Source organism: Schistocerca piceifrons, chromosome 11 (genome assembly GCF_021461385.2).
Source record: "Schistocerca piceifrons isolate TAMUIC-IGC-003096 chromosome 11, iqSchPice1.1, whole genome shotgun sequence".
Classification (NCBI taxonomy): Eukaryota; Metazoa; Arthropoda; class Insecta; order Orthoptera; family Acrididae; genus Schistocerca; species Schistocerca piceifrons.
The window spans coordinates 151,319,039-151,342,028 of NC_060148.1; the positions used below are offsets into that span (position 1 = coordinate 151,319,039).

Below are 22,990 nucleotides of genomic sequence, written 5' to 3' on the forward strand. Positions count from 1 at the left end.
ACCTCCCTTCCTCACCCCCTCCCTTCCACACTCTCCCCCTTTCCTCCCTCTCTCTGCCCCCTCATACCCCACCGTCTCTCTCTCTCGCGCCCCCTCTCTCTCCCGCATCCCTCTCTCTATTACCCGTCTCCTCCCTCTATCTATCCCCCGCCCCATATATCTCCCCACCTCTATATCTCCCCACCTCTATATCTATCTCCCTGCCCCTCACTCCCCTGTCCTCTGTCCTTCCATGCCCCAACTTTTTGCTGTCACCCACATTATATCTAGACTGTCTCAAGATATGCTGCCTTCGAGATCACTAATCTAAATTCGTATGACATTTGGATGATGTGATATGTGAAAGACCTCTTGGGGATGTATGCAGATTGTCACGTGATGACAATCTGATTACACTGAATATGCTGTAGGCAACCATGTCATGGATACAGCATGTTGCACAGTCGGTAGACCATTTTGAAGAAGTAACTTATCATCATGTCCTATTAAACATACCAGAACCATCATCATCATTGGTCTGATCGTTTCTCCTCTTTTCCTGCACTGATGCCTCATTCTCACTGCTTATAACGCCACATTTTCACCTTGTGGCGGAAAATGAAAAATTATTTTTCAGTGTACTCAGTGAGGACAACTGTTAATGAAAATCCTAAAATGTCACAGCATCCTGGAAAGTATAGAGCTCACACAGCAGCATCCAGAACACTGTCAGTGTAATTATAATCACTTAAAACGCCTTGGATCGACTTCTTGTTATGAAAACTAGTTGCTGTTCAGACAGTTTCACACTCTGTAAATTCATAATACAGTTACTATGACATCTAGCAGAGATACCACACTCGTTCAACAATTCAATTTCAGAAGAGGGCCATGGTGGTGGTGGAAACGATAACGGCAAAGAGGATACAGTCATATCACCATGATTCCTGCTTTTATGGTAGGGGAAACTCTTTCAAATGGAGAAATGCGCAATCCAAGCAATGTTTGTGCTACACAATAGAACATTGCTTTGCAGATTACTGCCCTGTAACTTACTGGTGATGTGATGGGTAGAAATCGAGACATTGTACAAGAAACCAAGTTTTGTTTTCTCTCAAGGTATTTTAGATGAGATTCAACAGTGATGAAACAAAATCTTGATAATATAAAAATGTTCAAAAGAACATACCTTCTTTGCATGATATTAATTTTTCTGAGTAAAAGCTTTAATAGGCTTGCTTGTATTCACAGCAGTCTCCAACCCTGGCATCAAATGCATTGACAATATTTCCTTATTAGGTGGAACCAATTGTAATATTTTCATGGTAATGTAAGAAACGACCCACCAGGGTAGCCGAGAGCGGATTAAGGCATGCGCGCCATCCCTGGATCGAATCCATCTGGTGGATTAATGATGAAGGGCCAGTGTACTGGCCAGCCTGGATGTGGTTTTTAGGCGGTTTTCCACATCCCACTAGGTGAATACCAGGCTGGTCTCCACATTCTGTCTCAGTTACACGGCTTGCAAACATTTTCAGACATTCACACCTTCCCATGGATTACACCGGATGTAGGCAGTTAGGGTATACTAATCCTGTCCTGGGGGGGGGGGGGGGGGGGGAGTGGCGGTAGTCTTTGGGAGTGGTGACACCATCACAATACTAGCGTATATATGCAATGGCACTTCGCCACCAGCCTCAGCCGCAAGACCAATTAAAGGTGACGAAGTCCCATTAATCCCCCAACTGCACTAGTTGTACGATAGAGGGGTACTGGAGTATGTAGATAGAATGTAAGAAACTGTTTTGGTTTGAGAATTGAGAGAACAAAGGAAGGAATAAAGTAGAGGTAACAGCAATAGCGCCAAACGTTTTAGCAAATGTGGTGTAAACCATCAGCAGTGTTGCTGTTCAGGCTGTAGTACGTGTGTTATTAAAATACATGTGCACTTCCATCATGACTGCATTAATAGTCTATGAATGTACATGCCACAAAAAATGTTGTGCAGTAAAGATTAAGGATATGACACAAGTACTGAGTACCTACACAATTCTTACGTGGAGGTCTCTAAAACAGTTGATAAATAATTATCAAAATTTATGTATTGTTGAAGTTTTCCAGAAATTCTGGTTCTTATTCTGGTTTATGGTTGACTGGCATAGTCTAAAATTTTAATTGTTAGTTTTATTTCTACTACTTTAAGAAATAGAAAGGTATTTGTTTGAAACCTCACATATTTTTGTGATTTCTTTCTTCATTATTTATATTCTGTTACTTTACTTCCATATGTATGAAAATACATGTAACTGAGTTTTAAAAGAGTTACAATGTTTAGTGATTCAGTTGTGAACTTCTAGAATCTGACACACAACGATACTGGTTACGTTAAAAAACACGTGTGATCCCAAAAACATTAGAAATTTACCAGATACCATGCCAAACAGAACTATATACCAAACACAATTCAAAAAAGTTAGAAGTTACAATCCGAACAAAAGAAAACACTGGATCATGCATGCCTTCAGTAATTTTTGATCTTTCATGTGCAACATGATGCACATGGGGACCTGAAAGGCATCACAGTTCTGCTCTGTGGGAAAGGGTTTAACTGCAGGTGGAATTATGGGACCCAGATACTACAGGGGTAGCTCATGCATCAGCTGTTGTCACTGCCACTCAATATGTAATGTCAGCCTGCAGTGTTTAATGGGTGATGATGTGGTATTTATGTGTGTGTGTCCTTAAGTCATTTGTGTTCTGCAGTGTCGGGTGACCAAATGTAAAATTTTTCAAAAAGGCTCGCTGCAAATATACTGGAAAATTTACAACCATTTCAATCGTTTTAGACAGCATTTCCATTTGTGCAAGGCTTCATATAAGCTGCAGTGCCAAAAACATAGTCTTAGATTAAAACCATCTGCAAGTGTGTCATTCACATTCATTCATCAGTATGCATTTTTTCCATAGATTGATGTGACATTGATTATTGCTTATGAACAGTCATTATCCACCTGATTAACATCCATACAAGATAACTAATCAAAATAATTATGCTTGCAGTAGTTCTTGACTCATTGGGAATCAAACAAAAAAAACTGTTTGCTAGGTGAAATAAATTTCCAAAGGTGAAAGTGTTTGCCAGACAAAGGAAACCCATTATTTCTATTAATTAAATCTTATTCATTTAAAACATGTAACTGAATTTTTCTTATACAATTAATAAATGGGTGTAGACTATTAATTTGTAGCACTGTATTTTAAAAAGAGTGTAACACTTGAAAGTGAATTATTTTAATTCTCATCTAAAAATTTCAAATCAAATTGGCAGTGACTCAGATTAATCATCATTTTTACCTCATCAGTTCTTTCCTTCTGATGGAATATTACAATTTTAAATCTCTAACAGTTACTATATATGTAATTTCTTCTGCACTTTTATGAATAATTCTCTCTTATAGTACTGGATTTACAGACACCTAAATATTGTTTCTTTGTTGTATGTATATCAGTATTTAACATCCGCCTCCTTACTCTTCAGATTGACTCAGTGTACTGGTGGGAGCAGTGGCATATCATGTGAAGAAACTTTTCACCATAGACTGGTCCAGGATGAGTTGATGATTGACATGAAGTCAACATACGAGTTTGATACCAATACAGAAGATATGACTGTTGATAAGAACTGCTCAGTTGCCACACGATATAACTGTAGTACGTGGGAAAAGGAATTACATGTATATAGCTGTAATTTCTGCCAGCAGAGCTTTCCTTCAAAATACAGATTGATAAAGCATGTGTTTATTCACATTGATGGTATGCAACCACCTTTATATGTTTGTAAGTGGTGTGGTGAGGTATTTCACAGTAATGTTAGTTTGAAAAAACATTTGAGAATGAGTGAGAATTACCATTCCTCAGCTGCTGGCAACCATGAAAAATATGGCTATAGCGATGAGCATCAAAGCACTAGCTTCTCGGATAGTGAGCCAGAAGTTTCTGTCGCAGAACTCAACGAGCTGAATTCATACAAGGAAACATGGAAAGCTGCAAACATGTCTGCTAATGACATATGTAACACACTTATGACAAATGATACAGAGGAAACAAATCATTATGGAACTTCATCTACAACTGTTAATGTCAGTTTCCAGGGTAATCTACTTACTGCAAACAGAAACCACAAATGTCATATTTGTGGCAAATCTTTTGCTGGTGCAGGCAATCTCAAGAAACACGGATTAATTCACACTGGAAAGAAACCTCACAAATGTGAGAGTTGTGGGAAATCTTTTGCTTTCCCAAGCGATCTCAAGCAACACGTATTATTTCACACTGGAAAGAAACCTCACAGATGCGATATTTGTGGAAAATCTTTTGTTGTCTCAAGTGATCTCAAGAAACACTTATTAATTCACACTGAAAAGAAACCTCACAAATGTGAGATTTGTGGGAAATCTTTTGTTTTGTCAAGTGGACTCAAAACACATATACTACTTCACACTGGAAAGAAACCTCATAAATGTGAGATTTGTGGACACACTTTTGCTGGTGCAAGCAATCTCAAGAAACACGTATTAATTCACACTGGAGAAAAACCTTACAAATGTGAGATTTGTGACAAATCGTTTACCCGGTCAGATAATCTCAAGACACACACATTAATTCACACTGGAAAGAAACCCCACAAATGCTATATTTGTGGGAAATATTTTGCCCAGTCAGCTTATCTCAAGCAACATGCATTTATTCACACTGGAAAGAAACCTCATAAATGTGAAATTTGTGGGAAATCTTTTGTTTTGTCAAGCGGACTCAAAACACATATATTACTTCACACTGGGAAGAAACCTCATAAATGTGAGATTTGTGGACAATCTTTTGCTGGTGCAGGCAGTCTCAAGAAACATGTATTAATTCACACTGGAGAAAAGCCTCACAAATGTGAGATTTGTGAGAAATCGTTTACACAGTCAGCTAATCTCAAGGCACACACATTAATTCACACTGGAAAGAAACCCCACAAATGCGATATTTGTGGAAAATCTTTTGCCCAGTCAGCTTATCTCAAGAAACACGCATTTATTCACACTGGAAAGAAACTGAACAAATGTGAGATTTATGGGTAATCTTTTGTTTTCTCAAGCGTTCTCAAGAAACGCACACTTAACACTGGAGAGAAACCTTGTACATGTGAGATTTGTGGGAAATCTCATGACCCGCAAATTAATTCACACTGGAAAGATACCCAACAAATGTGAAATTTGAGACAAATCGTTTGCCCAGTTTGGTTATCTCAAGAAACATACATTCATTCACAGTGGAAAGAAACATCACAAATTTTATATTTGTGGGTGATCTTTTGTTAGGGTAGGCTATTTCAATACATATTCATACACACTGGGAAAAGACCTCACAAAAGTGAAGAAGTGATCATTCTTAGATCAGCTGATCTCAACGGAGATACATTAGAACACATTAGAAGGGGACCTCACAAATGTGATATCTGTGACAAAAGTTTCACTCAGTTGGACACTCTCAAGACACATGCATTACTTCACATCAGAAAGAAACTACAAGCAAGTGGTAGTTTATGTAAATAGGTTTTCCAGGTTGGTGCCCTCAAGGCCTGTAAAATAATGGATGAAGCAATAGGACAATAAATTATAATGCCTGTGAAGTAACATAAAATGTGGTATAATTGTGAAACAGTGTGCAATAATCTGTACTATAGATTGGTAACAGATAATGTGATGATATAAAAATCCATATCTGCAGCTTGAAACATCAAGAAATTGTATTAGTAAATACTCCAGAAATAGGAATCAAATGTATATTTGTCATTAACACTTCTGTTCTTTTCCTATCAGTCTCGAGACAGGAAGATTGTGTATTGTGATAAATCCAAATGTTTGTCAGTAATCATAAGTACCATGCAATATTCAGTAAAAGGCCAAGGATGTGTGATGACTTGCATAGTCATCATGTAGTACTTGTGACTCTGTATTTTAGAAACAGTGACAGTAAAAATATATTAATGGCACTTCCTTCATTCACGCTAGTACACTCAACACTGGAGAAACATGGTTATAACAATTATTTTACTCAGATACGTTTTCTCAAGAGATGTCATTAATAGTGTGTACATTTATGTTCTGTTAGTACTATTCCTGTATCAGTAAACGTAACAACAAATGTAGCAACGTGCTTAATAGCATGTTTGTCCATCTCTGGAACACAATACTTTGACAGTTCTACATGACATGGTGTGGTCAAGATGTGTTAGGTACCATGCTACTCAGACCACTGTGGAGTCGTTCTGCACATGTGACATGGACAGTTATTCTCCTGGAATGCCTTCACCATGGGAGATCACATCCATGCATGAAGGAATCTATGCAGTAGCTATGAAGGTCAGTCAGCAACTGTCATGATCCCTTCAATTATTACCAGACGTCCCTAAGGAGCCTGAGTGACTGTCCCCATAGCATAATGGACACTCCACCTGGTGCCATTCACCTAGATATAGCATATCTGGATGTGGCAACTGACCTGGTGTAACAGGAAATGTCATCCATCCTGACAGTTGACATTTGCATTGACCTTCATTATAGCCTCAATTATCCGTTGCCCACTGCAGTTGCAATTGAACATTTTGGTGGATTGGTATGGAAACATACAGTTACCATATGTTGTGGAGCCCTATGTTCAGCGATGTACATTGAATTGTGGGTTCAAACACGTGCATGGCTGCTCAAGCATTCTTTTCTGTAATTAGATATGCCACATATTGCCACATGTCAAGCTTCACAGAGCAGGGAAGCCTCGGACCTCCATGATTTGTGATGGATAGGTGTATTACATGTTTTCATAAGGTTATCAATTTATCACCTTTCAGCCACTTTCCACAGACGTTCACAATAGTAGCATAGATCCAGCCTACCAGCTTCACCACTTCTGAGGTTCTAGTTCCCAACTGCAATGCCACTGTAACCTGCCCTTTGCTAAAGTCACTTATGTCATTGGGTTTACATGTTCGTGACCCATGTAATTGGTAGAACAACTCCTTGTTAATTTCTGGTCTGCTTATATACTTGTAATCTGTTTAGATACTTGTAATCTGCTTATATACTTGTAATCTGCTTATTGCATCATGTATGTACAACACATGGCATTCATCCTCCTCACAGGGAGTATTCATGACATTTTTGCTCATCAGTGCATCTTCACATAAATGGGTCAGATGCTAAAATGTGTAATCTAATAAATTCATTGTTCTTGGCTGCCATTTACACCAGTGCACAATAGCTATATTTTTTGCAAATTGTTTTTTGTTTCACACAGCTCTTTACATGATTGAGAGATGATACAGATAAGTGTTATGCACTAAAGCTCTTAACTATTTTTTCGGTACTTAATACCATGTAAGTTGTACACAAAATGAAATAGGTAAACAAACATTAGGTCTTAAGATTTGAATCCAGTTATTCGTATACACAACAACAACAACACTTGGGAGAGCTCAGAACGTGAGTACTAAACATTTCCTGCATTTTATTCAAAGATGTTTCCATTGTGGATAGTTTCCTTAATGTGGGTAAATAAACATGGCTTTTTTGGAAATCTGTATTCATGCTTCATTTTTATTTTCAGAATGATTGTTTTTATTTTTGATTTCCTACCTATTTCTTATTGGTGAAAGTGCATGTGTAACAATTGGAGATAGTTATAATTGATTGCCACTGTTCTGTTTTGCTACACTTCAGCTATGACACTTTTTAGTGATGTGATTTCATTTTATTCCATCTTTCTCATGATAGGACATCCGCAACTGCTGTATAGAGTATTCATAATAGGTGCCGGCCATGGTGGTCTAGCGGTTCTAGGCGCTCAGTCTGGAACCGCGCGACTGCTACGGTCGCAGTTTCGAATCCTGCCTCGGGCATAGATGTGTGTGATGTTCTTAGATTAGTTAGGTTTAAGTAGTTCTAAGTTCTAGGGGACTGATGACCACAGCAGTTAAGTTCCATAGTGCTCAGAGCCATTTTCATAATAGGCAAGATCGGCATACATTTGTATTAAATATTATTTTCCAATAAAAGGAACGAAAAGCTGGGTTTCTGGACAATAGCCTTATATTCTGATGAGTCTGAAAATACACTGCTATGTGTGGCGAGTATACATATTATGAATCTCTAAGAAAAACAGTAAAATTTGTAGTAACGTGTTAAAAAAGATACACAGTATGGACTGAATAACTATAAGTGTGAGCTAAAGATGGGTCATATAGCATTTCTCTGGTACACGAGATGTAAGCAGAAAATGAACATATTCAATGGTTGTGTGGAAAACTACCTAAATAACTGAGTCTACAAAAACAAAGTATATGCCCATGAATTAAAGAGTGTAACTGCACCTAATAAAATCATAATGTAAGCTAATCATGACAGAATAAACTATTCCACAAGAATGGTCAAGGACAAGTAAATTTTAGGATGTGGATTGAATACAAAAGGAGGTTTAGCTCAATCATATTGATAAGATTCATTATTTTTCCTATAATCTTTGCAGTTTGTAGTATAAAAGTAGAAATTGCAAAGTTATTGAAGGATACATTACAAGCAGATAATATAGCCATAATAAACTAATCTTATTAACACAATTGTGACACTACCATTGTTCTATTCATTCTTATTTCATGTAATTGATATTGATTCTTAAGTAATATGTCATTGGTTTGGTCCTTGGCTAAGTGGAATGTAATGCTCTCACATGTTGCAAAGTGAGAAAATTATACAATAGAAACAAACTAATACATATCAGCATCTCATCTCCTAATGTTTAGTTGTAAGTGAGTCATGACTGAATTGTGCCAGGATCCAAAATCCACTTAAGTATAAAATTACCCAACAGCTGCTGTTCGTGCACCACATGATCTGAATGGTTCACAATATCTTTGATTACATATGATCCATACAACCATTCCGAGGACAACTACAGTGACTGGAAGAGAGATGACACTGGGTCAACCACTCTTTATAGGTATTCCAGCTTACTCCTCTCAGTGATGTGTGCAGTGCCATGGTCAATGGTAACTTTGATTGTTTTTGGTTGTGTAGGCAGGCTGTCGGTTGGGTGCCAGCACAAAAGGTGTTTTAGGCAAATTAGCCGAAAAGTTCAAAGCTGTAGTGTGTGTAAGTTAAATGAGCAGATAACCTAATGCTTGGTGTGATACATATACAATAAGAAAGTTGAATAAAAGTATACCATTAGAAAAACTCGATAAGTCTACCAAATATGGTAATCTGTTCCCAGTGGGCCTAAATAAAAATTTGTGCATTGCCTCAACAGTGTGAGAGCAAGGGAATTCCTAAGTTTCCTCTAAAAGCAATGCAATTTCTCATTTGACACTAGTGCAGAGTAATAAGGTAGGATGCTTGTAATAATTAGTGTTAAAGCACAGATGAATCTTGAACTACGTGACGGTCTGATGGATACCCCTTGCAAACAGACATGACGTCCGTTTGCCAAACATCGCGTTCAGAATTAGGTACATAGGTGACAAGGAAAGATAATGTGATAACACTCAAATTTGCAACTGGTGCAAGTTACAGTCTGAGATATCTGATATTTAACACATCTATAGATGATGGCAGTTGTACAATAGCAGCAGTGGAATAATACGACAAGGTTGATACCTACATGGAGTATATCATTTGCATGTGTACTGATGCATGAAATGAAGTATTAGTTATGGTTTGCTGGAAAGTTTCAGTGGGCACTAAGTTAGGAATGAGTCTCTGTTGCTGTCTTGGTTGAATGGTAGTGTGCAGGGTGTTAACATGCAACTGTTGTGTGGGTGTTACACAACAAGATCTGTAAGGCTTTGGTTACTTCCAAAGTAGCAGTCAGTTTGCACAGTTCCCTGTGTATTTAATCACGCTGGATCGCGTTTTTAAATTCCTAATATTCAGTATTAGCACAGTGGCTATATTATGAATTTGTCAGGTGGTAGCCAAAAGATTGTCTTCAGTGTGATTGAGCTGCACATGTCAGCTTACTAGGATTTCGTGATACTGCATAACAAAGAATTAAGCTCATAGGAGTTTTATCATAGCAATCAGCATCAGTCTGAGCAGGGATACCAAATTTGTTTTCAGCACAGCTGCACTTCCATTAAACCAAACTCGCATAGCGTTGTGGAGTGGTTCTGTGACTGGTTGTTCACAGGATGAACAGTGTCTGTAATTCAGTGTAGGAGAATTAAATCAGAGTGAAAAGACAGGGATAATAGTACACATTGGTCGTTTCTGCTTGCATGCAGTAAGATTTAGCACTCATGTAGAGGCAATTCCAACAGGGTAGCACGGTTCGATGGCTTTGCAGTCAAGATGATTGATCAGCAGTATTTATAGCCTGTCACAGGTGCTAGTTGTCTTGAAACTTTGCACAAGTTTGGCGTTTATTATTCTTTCGAAAAATAGTGATGGTTTATGTTAAGTAGGGCTGAATGTTGAGAGGACTGAACACGCAGCCAGTTGTTTTTGGCAGGTGTTTAGAAAGAACAGAAAACGTTATAGCCTGATATATTGCAGAATTAGGTCAACATTTGGCCAATGTGTATGATTTACTGTAGTTGTGCTAATTCTATATTTCATTAGGAAACCAAAAGTGAGTTTCTAGTCCCACTTTTCTGAAAATCTAATGAGAATGAAACAACATTTTGGAAGTGTCCATTATGTAAACTGGCGTGAATATGGAGATGTTAGATTTAGGACAAGGATGTCAAAATAGGAGCCAGTAGACCTACCCAGTAGTGATAACTTCCCTGGTGAGCTATGGTAAAGAATAGAGGGCTTAACTGTTAGGAAAATGGGCAAACCAGCTTCAATTGTCTGTGACGAAATTAAAGTTGAGAGTATTCGTTACATTTACAATTATAATGTATTAAAATATATCAGATGGTGCAATAAGGATGGGAAGTGAACTAGGAAGGGAATCACGATCAACTGTCTAGGCTCATGATGTCTCAAGCAAACTGGCATGTTGTGCACCACACAGGGTAGCCTATGTAATGAACTGAAAACAGGCATTCACAATAGTCAATTTTTGAAACGGATTGTAGTCTTGTGACTTTTGAGGGACCTAACTGCTTCATGTCAGTCCTAATTAAATTAGGTGAAATATACAGATGGCAGAACATGACAATATGAAATGGAAAACAGAAATACATTAACAAGAAAAGAGGTGACATCATGCACTACAATTACTGAAACCTACATTTAATCATAAAGTCAAGCAAAAGGAAGGGCAGGATGTTGTTGCTAGATGACTCGGACGTTTTTCGTCGTCTCATCAGCCTATCAAGGTGTAATGAACCTACGAGTGGTAGGAATCGAAGTGAGTGTGCTCCTGGCATACAAGATTTGTCATGAAGCCATAGAATTTTATTCTGTTGCTATAAAAGTATGTCAAAGCTAAAGGTGGTAAGGGAAGGTGAAATGAGCAGAAACGCCTATAGATACGTGAGGTAAGTAAATTAGTTAAGAGGCAAAGCATTTAAAGTTTTTTTCAGTGATGCAGTGCTGGAAAGTGGTACATTAACTTTTTAGGTGTGTAAGGCACTGGGGTGTGTCCAACTGTGTATCTATGTAGAGTGTACTACATGTGAATGCAAAATGTGGTACGTATCAGTGGAAATGAAAGGATCACAAAATTAACCTGTATCAGTAATGTATCCAGATACACAGCTCTTTTGGTTAGTGCCAGATGGGGAAGCACAGAGCTGTTGAACAGTTTGCATGAAGCATTCTAAATCTTTCCATAAACGGAATTGTGGTCATCAGATGAGTTTGCATTCATGTCATCAAAACAGCAGAGCCTAACTGGCAGGTAAAACACATCACTAGAGGGAAAATGAACAAAATTGTAGGTTAGTGAGTATTTAATTAGAGTATGAGCGTAGTTGATAACATTGGTGGTGATCACATTGGGAAAAAGACTTCATTATTCGTATTTCTTCTTGAAGGAGTGAGCAAGGCTGAAATTGGTGTGGTGCTAGGTGCGTCAGCCAGTAAATGCTTGGGAAATACGGTTCTGTACTGCTGAATGCCTCATTTTATTCGATAATGTCTGAGGTCCCCTCTTGCACAATGACGTCGAATAATGTAGGACAAGTGTTCATAAGCATCAAATGGAGGTTCCAGTACTATAAAAACAGAAAGATACCCAAGGGAAGATCAATGTTCAAACTGGAAACAATGTGGAACATTATTGCCTGTGTACTCATAGAATTAAAGCAGTGTCAATGGTAGGTGAAACATTGAGTCAAAATAACACAGTAGTGTAGGAATTAGGGATAGTTACGCACTCGGGGAACACTCTGTAAGTGTCTAAGAGTGAACGTTGTGTTTCATAGGTGTTTGTGTTGGGTGTGGGTGAGTAAGGCCACTACAACCCTAATTGAGGTACTGTAGTTCTCAGTGTGCAAGTGGGTCACGCATGTTTTTGTGTGACAGCAAGATGATAGATGGTAGAACGGACCATAGTATGAAGACAAATCAGAAGTGCAATGACCAGACAAGGGTCTCTTTGATCGCTAATCGCATCATGTTAGGAGGACGCCCCTGGAGGAACCACAAGTCCAAGCAACATCCTCCTGTCTCATTTGCGTGGGGTAGATGTTGAAAGACACTAACTGCCTATCTATCGAGTCCCATTGGTTCTTCTCACACACAAATTGTTGAGCAGTTAATGATATGGAATAAACAGGAGGGCTGTACATCGAACAAGGCATGTCACATTTCTCACTATATCGTTGTTCAATGGTCTAACATCCTTACGTTAAATGTAAGGGGTTGTAAGAGATTATGATGTACACCGGAAGCAGTTCTAAACTAGGTTGAATCATCTTTGTGGGTGTTGCAATTGAAACATACTATATGAATATCTTAAAAGAATGATCAAGGTTTCAGATAGTTCTCTTATGGAGTGGTAAGTCCATAATTAACAGTGCATACGTCTAATTTGTGAACCACATGAATGGAGTGACTATATTCCCATTGCCAAGATACAGGGTGTTTCAAAAATGGCTGGTATATTTGAAACGGCAATAAAAACTAAACGAGCAGCGATAAAAATACACCGTTTGTTGCAATATGCTTGGGACAACAGTACATTTTCAGGCGGACAAACTTTCGAAATTACAGTAGTTGCAATTTTCAACAACAGATGGCGCTGCAAGTGATGTGAAAGATATAGAAGACAACGCAGTCTGTGGGTGCGCCATTCTGTACGTCGTCTTTCTGCTGTAAGCGTGTGCAGTTCACAACGTGCAAGTGTGCTGTAGACAACATGGTTTATTCCTTAGAACAGAGGATTTTTCTGGTGTTGGAATTCCATCGCCTAGAACACAGTGTTGTTGCAACAAGACGAAGTTTTCAACAGACGTTTAATGTAACCAAAGGACCAAAAAGCGATACAATAAAGGATCTGTTTGAAAAATTTCAACGGACTGGGAACGTGACGGATGAACGTGCTGCAAAGGTAGGGCGACCGCGTACAGCAACCACAGAGGGCAACGCGCAGCTAGTGCAGCAGGTGATCCAACAGCGGCCTCGGGTTTCCGTTTGCCGTGTTGCAGCTGCAGTCAAATGACGCCAACGTCCACGTATCGTCTCATGCGCCAGAGTTTACACCTCTATCCATGCAAAATTCAAACACGGCAACCCCTCAGCGCCGCTACCATTGCTGCACGAGAGACATTCGCTAACGATATAGTGCACAGGATTGATGACGGCGATATGCATGTGGGCAGCATTTGGTTTACTGACGAAGCCTATTTTTACCTGGATGGCTTCGTCAATAAACAGAACTGGCGCATATGGGGAACCGAAAAGCCCCATGTTGCAGTCCCATCGTCCCTGCATCCTCAAAAAGTACTGGTCTGGGCCGCCATTTCTTCCAAAGGAATCATTGGCCCATTTTTCAGATCCGAAACGATTACTGCATCACGCTATCTGGACATTCTTCGTGAATTTGTGGCAGTACAAACTGCCTTAGACGACACTGCGAACACCTCGTGGTTTATGCAAGATGGTGCCCGGCCACATCGCACGGCCGACGTCTTTAATTTCCTGAATGAATATTTCGATGATCGTGTGATTGCTTTGGGCTATCCGAAACATACAGGAGGCGGTGCTTTGGGCTATCCGAAACATACAGGAGGCGGCGTGGATTGGCCTCCCTATTCACCAGACATGAACCCCTGTGACTTCTTTCTGTGGGGACACTTGAAAGACCAGGTGTACCGCCAGAATCCAGAAACAATTGAACAGCTGAAGCAGTACATCTCATCTGCATGTGAAGCCATTCCGCCAGACACGTTGACAAAGGTTTCGGGTAATTTCATTCAGAGACTACGCCATATTATTGCTACGCATGGTGGATATGTTGAAAATATCGTACTATAGAGTTTGTTGTTGAAAATTGTAACTACTGTAATTTCGAAAGTTTGTCTGCCTGAAAATGTACTGTTGGCCCAAGCATATTGCAACAAACAGTGTATTTCTATCGCTGCTCGTTTAGTTTTTATTGCCATTTCAAATATACCGGTCATTTTTGAAACACCCTGTATGTGCCAAGATGATGTGAATAAATCGTAAGTAGAATTAGTGGGGACCAAGATGAAGTGCTTAGCGATATTCCTGTCACTGCTCAAACACTTACTGTTTCACAACTAATGTGCCAAATCATTCCTCTAGAAAATAACACTGCTTCCTTGCTTAACTAACCAATTGAGAGATGGCACATATCATCTAGTACGTCTCTGGAGAATAGCTAAAGCGGACACTGCAGCAAGGCAGCAGTGATAACTCTGTAGTATTGGCTGGAATAGTGAAACAGAACTACGAATACTATGGTACTAAGAGAGTGACATAGTCAAGTTGAGCCCAGACTTCTCCTTCTTTACGAAAGAAGGAGAACAGAACTGATTCAGGGACATGGTAGTAGGGACAGGAATAACAGGGAAGGTTAAGAAGCTAACTGCAATGATATGTGACTACAGAATTTTACCAGAAGTAGAGGATGACTGTTCGTCACGCATTAGCAGTAGTGTAAGAAACCATGTCATTGAGAAGTTGTCCCTATTCCTCCTTGTTTACTGAGAATAAGAACCAATGACTCCACATGGATTTTTTTAGCACATAGCAAGGTTAAAAGAGGCTACCATAATCTTCATTATAATGTGCCAGCACTACTGGATTGTCTAACAGCGAAATGGTACAAGCATGGATCCATGCATATGTTTGTTCATATCTGTAGGGTTGTATCAAAATTATGTCCACTTTGACATTAACCGTTTGTAATACAGGCAACTACCACCAGGTCTTGTGGAAACAACTCGTTTTAATTATGACTAGACATCTGAATAGTGGTAGCTGCAGTAGATGGGCAACTACAGTTAAGAAATACCACTATATTACTTGGCCAGAGTACACGCAGTATAATTCACGATACCAAAAGTGGATGGGGAAATAACATGCATCACTGTAGTTTACGTAATAAGTAAGTTTTCCCAGGAGGATATTAAATCACAACCACTGGGTTACCCATAAAAGAAAGAAAATCATTATTGCATATGAATGACGCACATTGACTGATCAAGAGTATTTCAAATAAAATACTGTGTTGAAGCTTGAAGGACGGTAATCCGCCACAAACTAGCTTACTGGTTTTGGATAGTGTCAGGTGAGAGTGACTACTATGACGACATTGCTATCACACATGAAATACAGTAAACAAAATACAGAAAAAATGACACAAAACATAAAAAGAGGTACTGATAGAAATATTTTAAGTGAAACACAAATGAAAGTTTATGAATGGCATGCTATCAGAGTAACTGTTACAGTGACAAGAGCAGTTAGCCCATCACTATGTAATTACAACAATCAATGCATCTACCCTTCTTTGCAGAACCATAAGTAAGTCTTATTCACCCATATGACAGTGAAGGTGCTACTATTGTTTGAAACTTGTTTGTCTCTTAACTTCATATAGAACTCTGCACAATTAAACATTTCGTCTCACAAACCACTGCTGGGAGACTTCATTTGACACCTTCTGCCTCTTTAGTGCCTTTCAAGTATCATTGTTTGGTGATGAGGTTAAGTCATTTGTGACACATAAGTAGTATATAATTCAACTTATCTATGCTTTATTTCTCCTGACCTACCATTGATACCATATATTTTTAACATGCTGGTCTCGACATGTAGCAGTGTCTTCTGACAATGGACTTACCTGTGATGTTCAGGACTTCACGTCTGAAGTCTGTTGTAAATTAGGTGGAAAATCGAGGAAAGCGTAGTTTTTAAAGGAGTAATACATTTCCTATAATGGCATATGGCAAAATTCGTAACCATAAATCGCTTGCTTCACAAGATCAATCCATATGAGTTATGATACATTCCACCACTTATTACGAAGACGAGGACTTATTTTTGTTGTGTTATCCATTACATGCAAAGAATATAGATCATCTGATGTGCAAAGATGCTGCCAAACAGTAACGTATGCATGCATTGGCCTGACTACTAGTAAAATGTTGCAGTACGAGTTATTCTTTGTCTACAAAAGGCTAACATAACTTTCAGATAATAATGTTTTATACTACATAACTTCCCACTAGTGTATACTGTGAGAGTCTTGGGTAATTTCAAATAGCTGTTGTTTGCATATTTTAGGCGACTTTGTCAAGTACATGATCTCTGTAGGTAACTCATTGCATGAATTAGTCTTTAGTGTTAATTCCAAACACTTGATATAGAGGTCCTCTGGTTGTTGCAAATTTGGTTCCTAATTGCTATATAAATGAATGCACTTATCTCTTGTCTCTTCATGTATTTAATTAAGAAGTTTACTTGCCTGTTGTGGACAAGAGAACTATGAATTCTAAAGTAAATTTTGATAGTAAAGTGGAAATATGATAATAAGTGAAAATTTGGTGTATGTATTTTTTCGTACGAAACTCGGCAAAATAAAAATATTTACTGCTGTAAAGAAAACATTCGGTTAATAGCAACTACTGGAAAAACACTTTATTACTTGATGTCTCCAATTATCTACTTCACTTCAACGCTGCTTGTGAGCTGGTTAAGTAAAACATTTTTCTACCTCAGAACTGTGATTCTCTTCTTGTAACAATGTAGTACTGATTACACCTCGTTTGCAATAGTGTAAATGCGTTCGTAAAAAGTCCATTTCACATTATGTAAAATCTTTAGTGTACATAACGCAAAACTCAGTTATTTCATGTATCACCATGGTGTGTTTCTCACTTAAAGGAACGTCTAGAGCTTTACTTAGTATCATAGTAACCTCCTGATGATGTTGAATAGTAGCCCCTCACGTTCTCTTACTGGTACATTATTACTATAGAACAACCGATCTCTATAAACTCATGTCCACTGTATAAGCAATTACTTCTGGTCATTAATCATTTACACTATCACTGCTCTCGTTACTTTGCTGTTAATATTCAGTATTTTGTGATACAGCAAGGCGTACTCCTATTTTAGAAAGCAATTCTTGCAGCTTCTTGCATAACAAAAACTGCAAAAGAAAGATGGCAAAATTAGCCTCAACTGGATACTGGTTCTACAGTATAGCGTAATTCGTTTGCACTAGTCAGTCAAAATGACTGACTGAACGACAGAATTATTACTCAGAATCACATCAATAAAATACATTTCTTCCTATAGTGAAATCACTCCTACACAGAATAAAATACCACATGAAACTCGTTCAAACAAACAGTACCTCCATCCCATGACCTCAAGGCATAAGGGTTTTTATTTCTCAAGGCGTACTGAGGATATGCTGATAGCAACTTGTCCTTTTTTCCTGCATTTCTGCATGATAGTACATGTGCCTTCTCATAAATTATTTTGAGCTGGACTAAGTGACACTGCAGAGGGTGGTAGAGCTTGACCATGGTACAGCTGTAACCAGTCAGAATGTACTACCACTGTATGGTTAGACAATGAATATCTGCATTGACAGAAGTCACTCGTATTATGGAATAAGGGGTTTCGTATTGAAGCATGAATTTCTTAGTCTTTCCTTTCTTAATCATGGGATTACGAATCAAAAATAGGTTCCCAGATTTATACTGAGGAAGCACAGCCCCTTTGTTACGAGGGTTCATCTTGTTTCTGGGTGGCTTGTATTTATTTTGTTTTATCTGCTTCCAGATAGCCTTGAGGTGACAACTTCTGCCAGATTGGAGTTTATAATGTTCAAATGGGGAGCTCATAGGCCGCCCATATACGTCTTCTTGGGATCTATACCTAGTTGATTCATGTATATGACTATTTTAGGCAGAAGTTACATAGGCGACCTACCTGTCCCAGTCACTGAGTGGTTTATGTAGTAAGACAAAATCCGAACTGTTGTTTGATGTACATATTGGAGGTGGCTATTAGCTTTTGGATGGAAAGGAGTGTTTCTCAGTTGTTTGATTCATAGTAATTTGTACACTTGTAAAAACAGGATGTACATAAAATTAATCCTCTGTTCAGTCAAAATATGATCAGGACTTCCGAATAATAAAACTTAGCTATTGACAAAGGCACTTGTTACTGTTCCTGTAGTCATATCTGCAACTTGTACTAGAATAACATATCTAGGAAAAGATCAGTGATATATAGGATATATTTATTATCTTGTGAGGTCTGTGGGAACGGTCTGACAATGCCTAAGACAACATTCTGAATCGGGTTTGTAACGTCTGTAGCCCCAAGAAGTGTTAGCAAGGCAATTTTAGTTTATGGTGGGACTGACCTCTGACCACAAAGCAAGTAGTTTTGTATGTACTACTGAACATTAGTCTATCTTCCCATCAATGCCGTGTGTATATTATGACACACCTGCATACTGTCGTGATACTGAGCTATTATACATGCTTGCAATTCTTTCTGCAGTTATGACCCCGTTGCTCAGGGGGATTTATATGGCATAGAATATAATGAACTGTGACAAAATGTGGAATAGAATTGTACCAGTGACATTGTACATCTCTCAATTCTTCTCTTAAAACATTGTCAGTCTGAATCATTTTGACCTTATGGCTCAGTGCATCACCATTCAGGTGTGAACAGCTTGGTTTGTGGCATACGTCATAATCTTATTTCGATACTTTTAATGCCCAACGAGTCAAATGACTGCTGGGATCCTTTAAACTGAGCCTCTACAAAGAGCAGTATAATCAGAGACCACAGAGAATTTTCTTCTGTAGAAATAACATCTGAAATAGTTGACTCCGAATTTAAGTGCTAGCAATTATTCTTGACAAAGAACAGCACTGATAGCATATTCGAGGTGTCTGTTCAAAGGATAAAAGCTTTTCAGAATCAGTATATTAATAATGTGAACCTGTCAAATAATATTTAAGTTTCCTCATAGCCAATTCAAATCCCTCTGTCCGCTTAAGCACTGCACCTTACTTTAACAACTTCGTTAATCGTTTGGCTGTCATAGCATAATTCTTTACCAAAGACGGTAACAACTAGTGAGGCCAAGAAAAGTTGCATCTCCTTAATGTTAGTGTGCCTGCAAGAGTCTCAACTGATTTGGTTAGTAGTGGATCTGCCTTAACCTCATCTGAACTGATAATATGTCCCAGGTACTTAACCTTTGACTGTGCAGAACAAAAGCTTTAAATTCAAATGTGTGTGCTGTAACCTTGATAAAAGGTACCTCAATCTCACCAAACGTTCCTCAGTACTCCTTGAAAATATATCAACCAAATACACTAAAGGCGCTGTAGGCTTCAATCATCTTAGTAACAAGTCAGCGAATCTTTGGAAAGTGACAGTCGCATTTCTAAGGCTGAAAGGCATGTGTAAAAACTCATACAACCCTCATGAAACCAAAAATGCGGTTTCATAGGTATTCTGGTGAAATCGGAATTTGGTGGTAATTAGAATACATGTAAAAGGTAGTAAAATATCTACAGTTTCCCAGTATGTCCAATGTTTCTTCGATATGGGGTAGAGGGTAGGTATCAATGGTAAATACCTTGTTTTCTGCTAGTACGTTAATGCATAGGCGATAGAGTTTTTGGGTACCACAGCGCTAGGGACCAAGCAGGGGTTCGCAGAGGATTGATCTATACCTGCAACCAGCTGATGTTGTGTAACATCCCGACCAACGGGTTGTAGATAAAATGGGAATCCGTCCAGTTCCGAGCCTATCCAGTTTCTAAGCAACTAGCCTAATGTCTTAAATTTGAATTTCGTGTTGCACAACGTCAGTGACTGACATATACTGCAGTTTCTCGAACAACCAAGCATATTCCTTTAATACCGAGTACAAAAGATTACACTGTCACTGGCAAATGTGCTAACTTCTCATAGGCCTGATTTTTAAGTAAGGACGTTACTGTGCAAATTCTTCTTCTGTCAGCTGCTTCTTGCTCTTACACTTTAACTTATTTTCACACTGAAATTCTTCCTCTACAACTCCCTGAGCACAAGCAAGTATTGTTCCGCGTGTAATCTCTATATCTACTTGTCGAAAGTCGTCAATAAGTACTGGAGCACAAAACTTTTTTACCAGTGTCTCTATTTTGTTTACACTTCTTCTCACATGAATCAATGACCTGTAGAGAACGTTGTTTAGACAGAGTGTATCAACGAGAAAGTCCAATCTAGGCAGCATTTGGATTGTGAAGTCTGTCCTGTGCCACTGCTGACTGTTACCAGTTGTATAAATTTCATATGCCCATATATGTGGTTCTGTTGGAGGTTGTGGAAGAGGCCTCATTCCATAAATTCCTAGCTATTGAGGGTCGCGAGTTCCACCGAAATAGTTGCCTCACTGATTCGAACAATATGCGTCCCATAACCTACCACCATCCAGTACCGGTGTAGGAAATCCTTCTCTAGAATGACACTGAAATCCCTTCTGCGTCTTCTCCCAACTTTCCTAACAAAATCATAGTTCTTAACATGCATCTGTAGGTTTACAAAACATATTCCTGTGGCAGTGTTACTTCTTCTCTTAATCCACTAATGTAACAGCGCAACGATTTAACTGCACTCTTATCATTAAGAGAAACAAATAATGCTCTAATTTGAGTCCCTGTATCTACTGACACTTTGTCAGCTCTTCCTCTGATAGTGGCCTCTAAAATTATGTTACCCACATCATTTACACTTCTGTTTTACGCTGGATACATTACCCACATTACGTGGACGATGGGTGGTGGGGCCTGATTCCTGACCATTTCCCCTGTGTGTACTGACATTTTGTCTGTTATCACGTGGAGAATTCCGCTATTGAAGAGTCTGTCTCTGATCTTTTGGGCAGGCAGTACTTGCGTATCACCGTTTCACAAAAACATGGCGCAGCTTATTGCTTTGCGACACAGTAGAGACGAACTTTGCAGCCACCTTTCAAAAAAGAGTCAATCTTACTGCCTCATTTAGTGAAGTAGGCGAGGCCACCTTCACTTCACTACATATCTGCAGATTTATTCCACATATGAAGACGTCAATTGTTCTGCCTCTACCTACCTCAATTAACACGTCATTACATGTGGCATCCCACCCTAACACATATGTGTCACCCGACACAGCTCGTATTTGATCAGCAAAATCTTCATTTAGCTTGTGCCATAAAGTGGATAAATGGTCTCTGTAGTAGCTGGCTTCTCATTTGTCGGAATAGTGCTCTACTAAGTCGTAGGCCTGGGCATCAGAGAAAGGTAATAAAAAGATTACCAAGGGCCGTCCTGAAAGTTCTGTAAGTGGTCCACTGGTTTGGGATCTTAGTATTGAACCCTGTTACATCTGGGGCAGATGCTATTGAAGGTGTTGTCGCATACGCAGATGACATCCTAGTAGGTGTGTCTGCAGACTCCAGGACAAGACTTTGCCTAAAGGCGAGCGATATGCTTGCTCAGATGCAACGTCAGTGCAAGAGCGACAACTGACTATAGCTGTTCATAAAACCACATACATACTTCTGAAGCGAAGGCTTTCTCGTAGTAGGGATCCTTCCCTGAGGCTTGACGGAATACCTGCAAAATGTATCACTGCTAGTAGGAATTTAGGCTTTCTTCTAGTCGAGGAAAGAAACTGTCTAGATCACTAAAAATCTGTTACTCAGAAAGCGGCCAAAATTATGCATATTGTTGCCTATGCTTGGACTGCTGACTATAAATTATCATGTGGTGTGGTCATATCACGAAGCTAACTTCGGCACTATTATGGACTTCACTGCCAGCATCTTGACACATCATCTTAGACTAGGGAGCAACAAAACAATAGTGCGACGAATTCAGTGCAGCATACTTCTGCAGCTCAATGTGCTTTTTACACTACATCTGTAGAGGGTTCATTGGTGATAATCGGATATGTCTGATGGGTATCGTGATATGTTACAGGGCAACACTGTTTTGGTTAGGGTGTGAGCAATATGATCATGTGTATGGAGATCACATGACTGCATATTACGGATAAGACATTTATGAGCCTGTAAGTTAGATGAATAGCAGTGTGATTGGGACACTAAGAGCACTGCAAGGAGTGTTTAACGCATATTTTCAAGCATGATGAACAGATTGAAATTGCACGAGGAGGTATGGGGCACGATGTCGAGGGCACGGTCCATATCCCAAACATCTGAACCATGTGGTATGTAGTAACACACGAATCTGTGAATGTAGAGAGGAAGACCATGGTGATCATGTCGTTCTCAGATGTCCCCCTTTTCAGGTAAAGAGAGATTGCGGATAATTAGACAGCAATCTGCAAACAATTGCAAGTGACCAAAATTTTTAGGTCTAAAGTCAGTATGATAGCGCATCAGATATAGAAAAGGCAACTGCTTAACTTTCTGTCTACAAGATCAAGTGGATGTTGTGAGTATCAAAATAATGTCAACAGTTCACAAAAAGCATTTTCTCAGTTATAGATAATAACAGGCACATACACATGTAATTAAG

General features: G+C 39.0%; 2 protein-coding genes across 3 annotated transcripts in view; both read left to right on the forward strand.

Annotated features, from left to right (window-relative positions):
• The window catches only part of LOC124720486, a 112,969-nt gene extending 109,024 nt beyond the window's left edge, over positions 1-3,945 (forward strand). Inside the window, exon 5 of one of the 2 annotated variants that reach the window (XM_047245849.1) lies at positions 3,518-3,945. In XM_047245849.1, coding sequence (XP_047101805.1) covers positions 3,518-3,559 — 42 coding nt within the window. In that variant the 3' untranslated portion in view covers positions 3,560-3,945. The remainder of the gene's footprint in view (positions 1-3,517) is intronic. The other variant, XM_047245846.1, reaches the window with a different exon arrangement.
• On the forward strand, positions 3,597-7,353 carry LOC124720484 (zinc finger protein 729-like). Its single transcript, XM_047245845.1, has one exon. The coding sequence runs from the start codon at positions 3,597-3,599 to the stop codon at positions 5,103-5,105; it is 1,509 nt and encodes a 502-aa protein (XP_047101801.1). The 3' UTR covers positions 5,106-7,353.
• Positions 7,354-22,990: the final 15,637 nt, after the last annotated feature.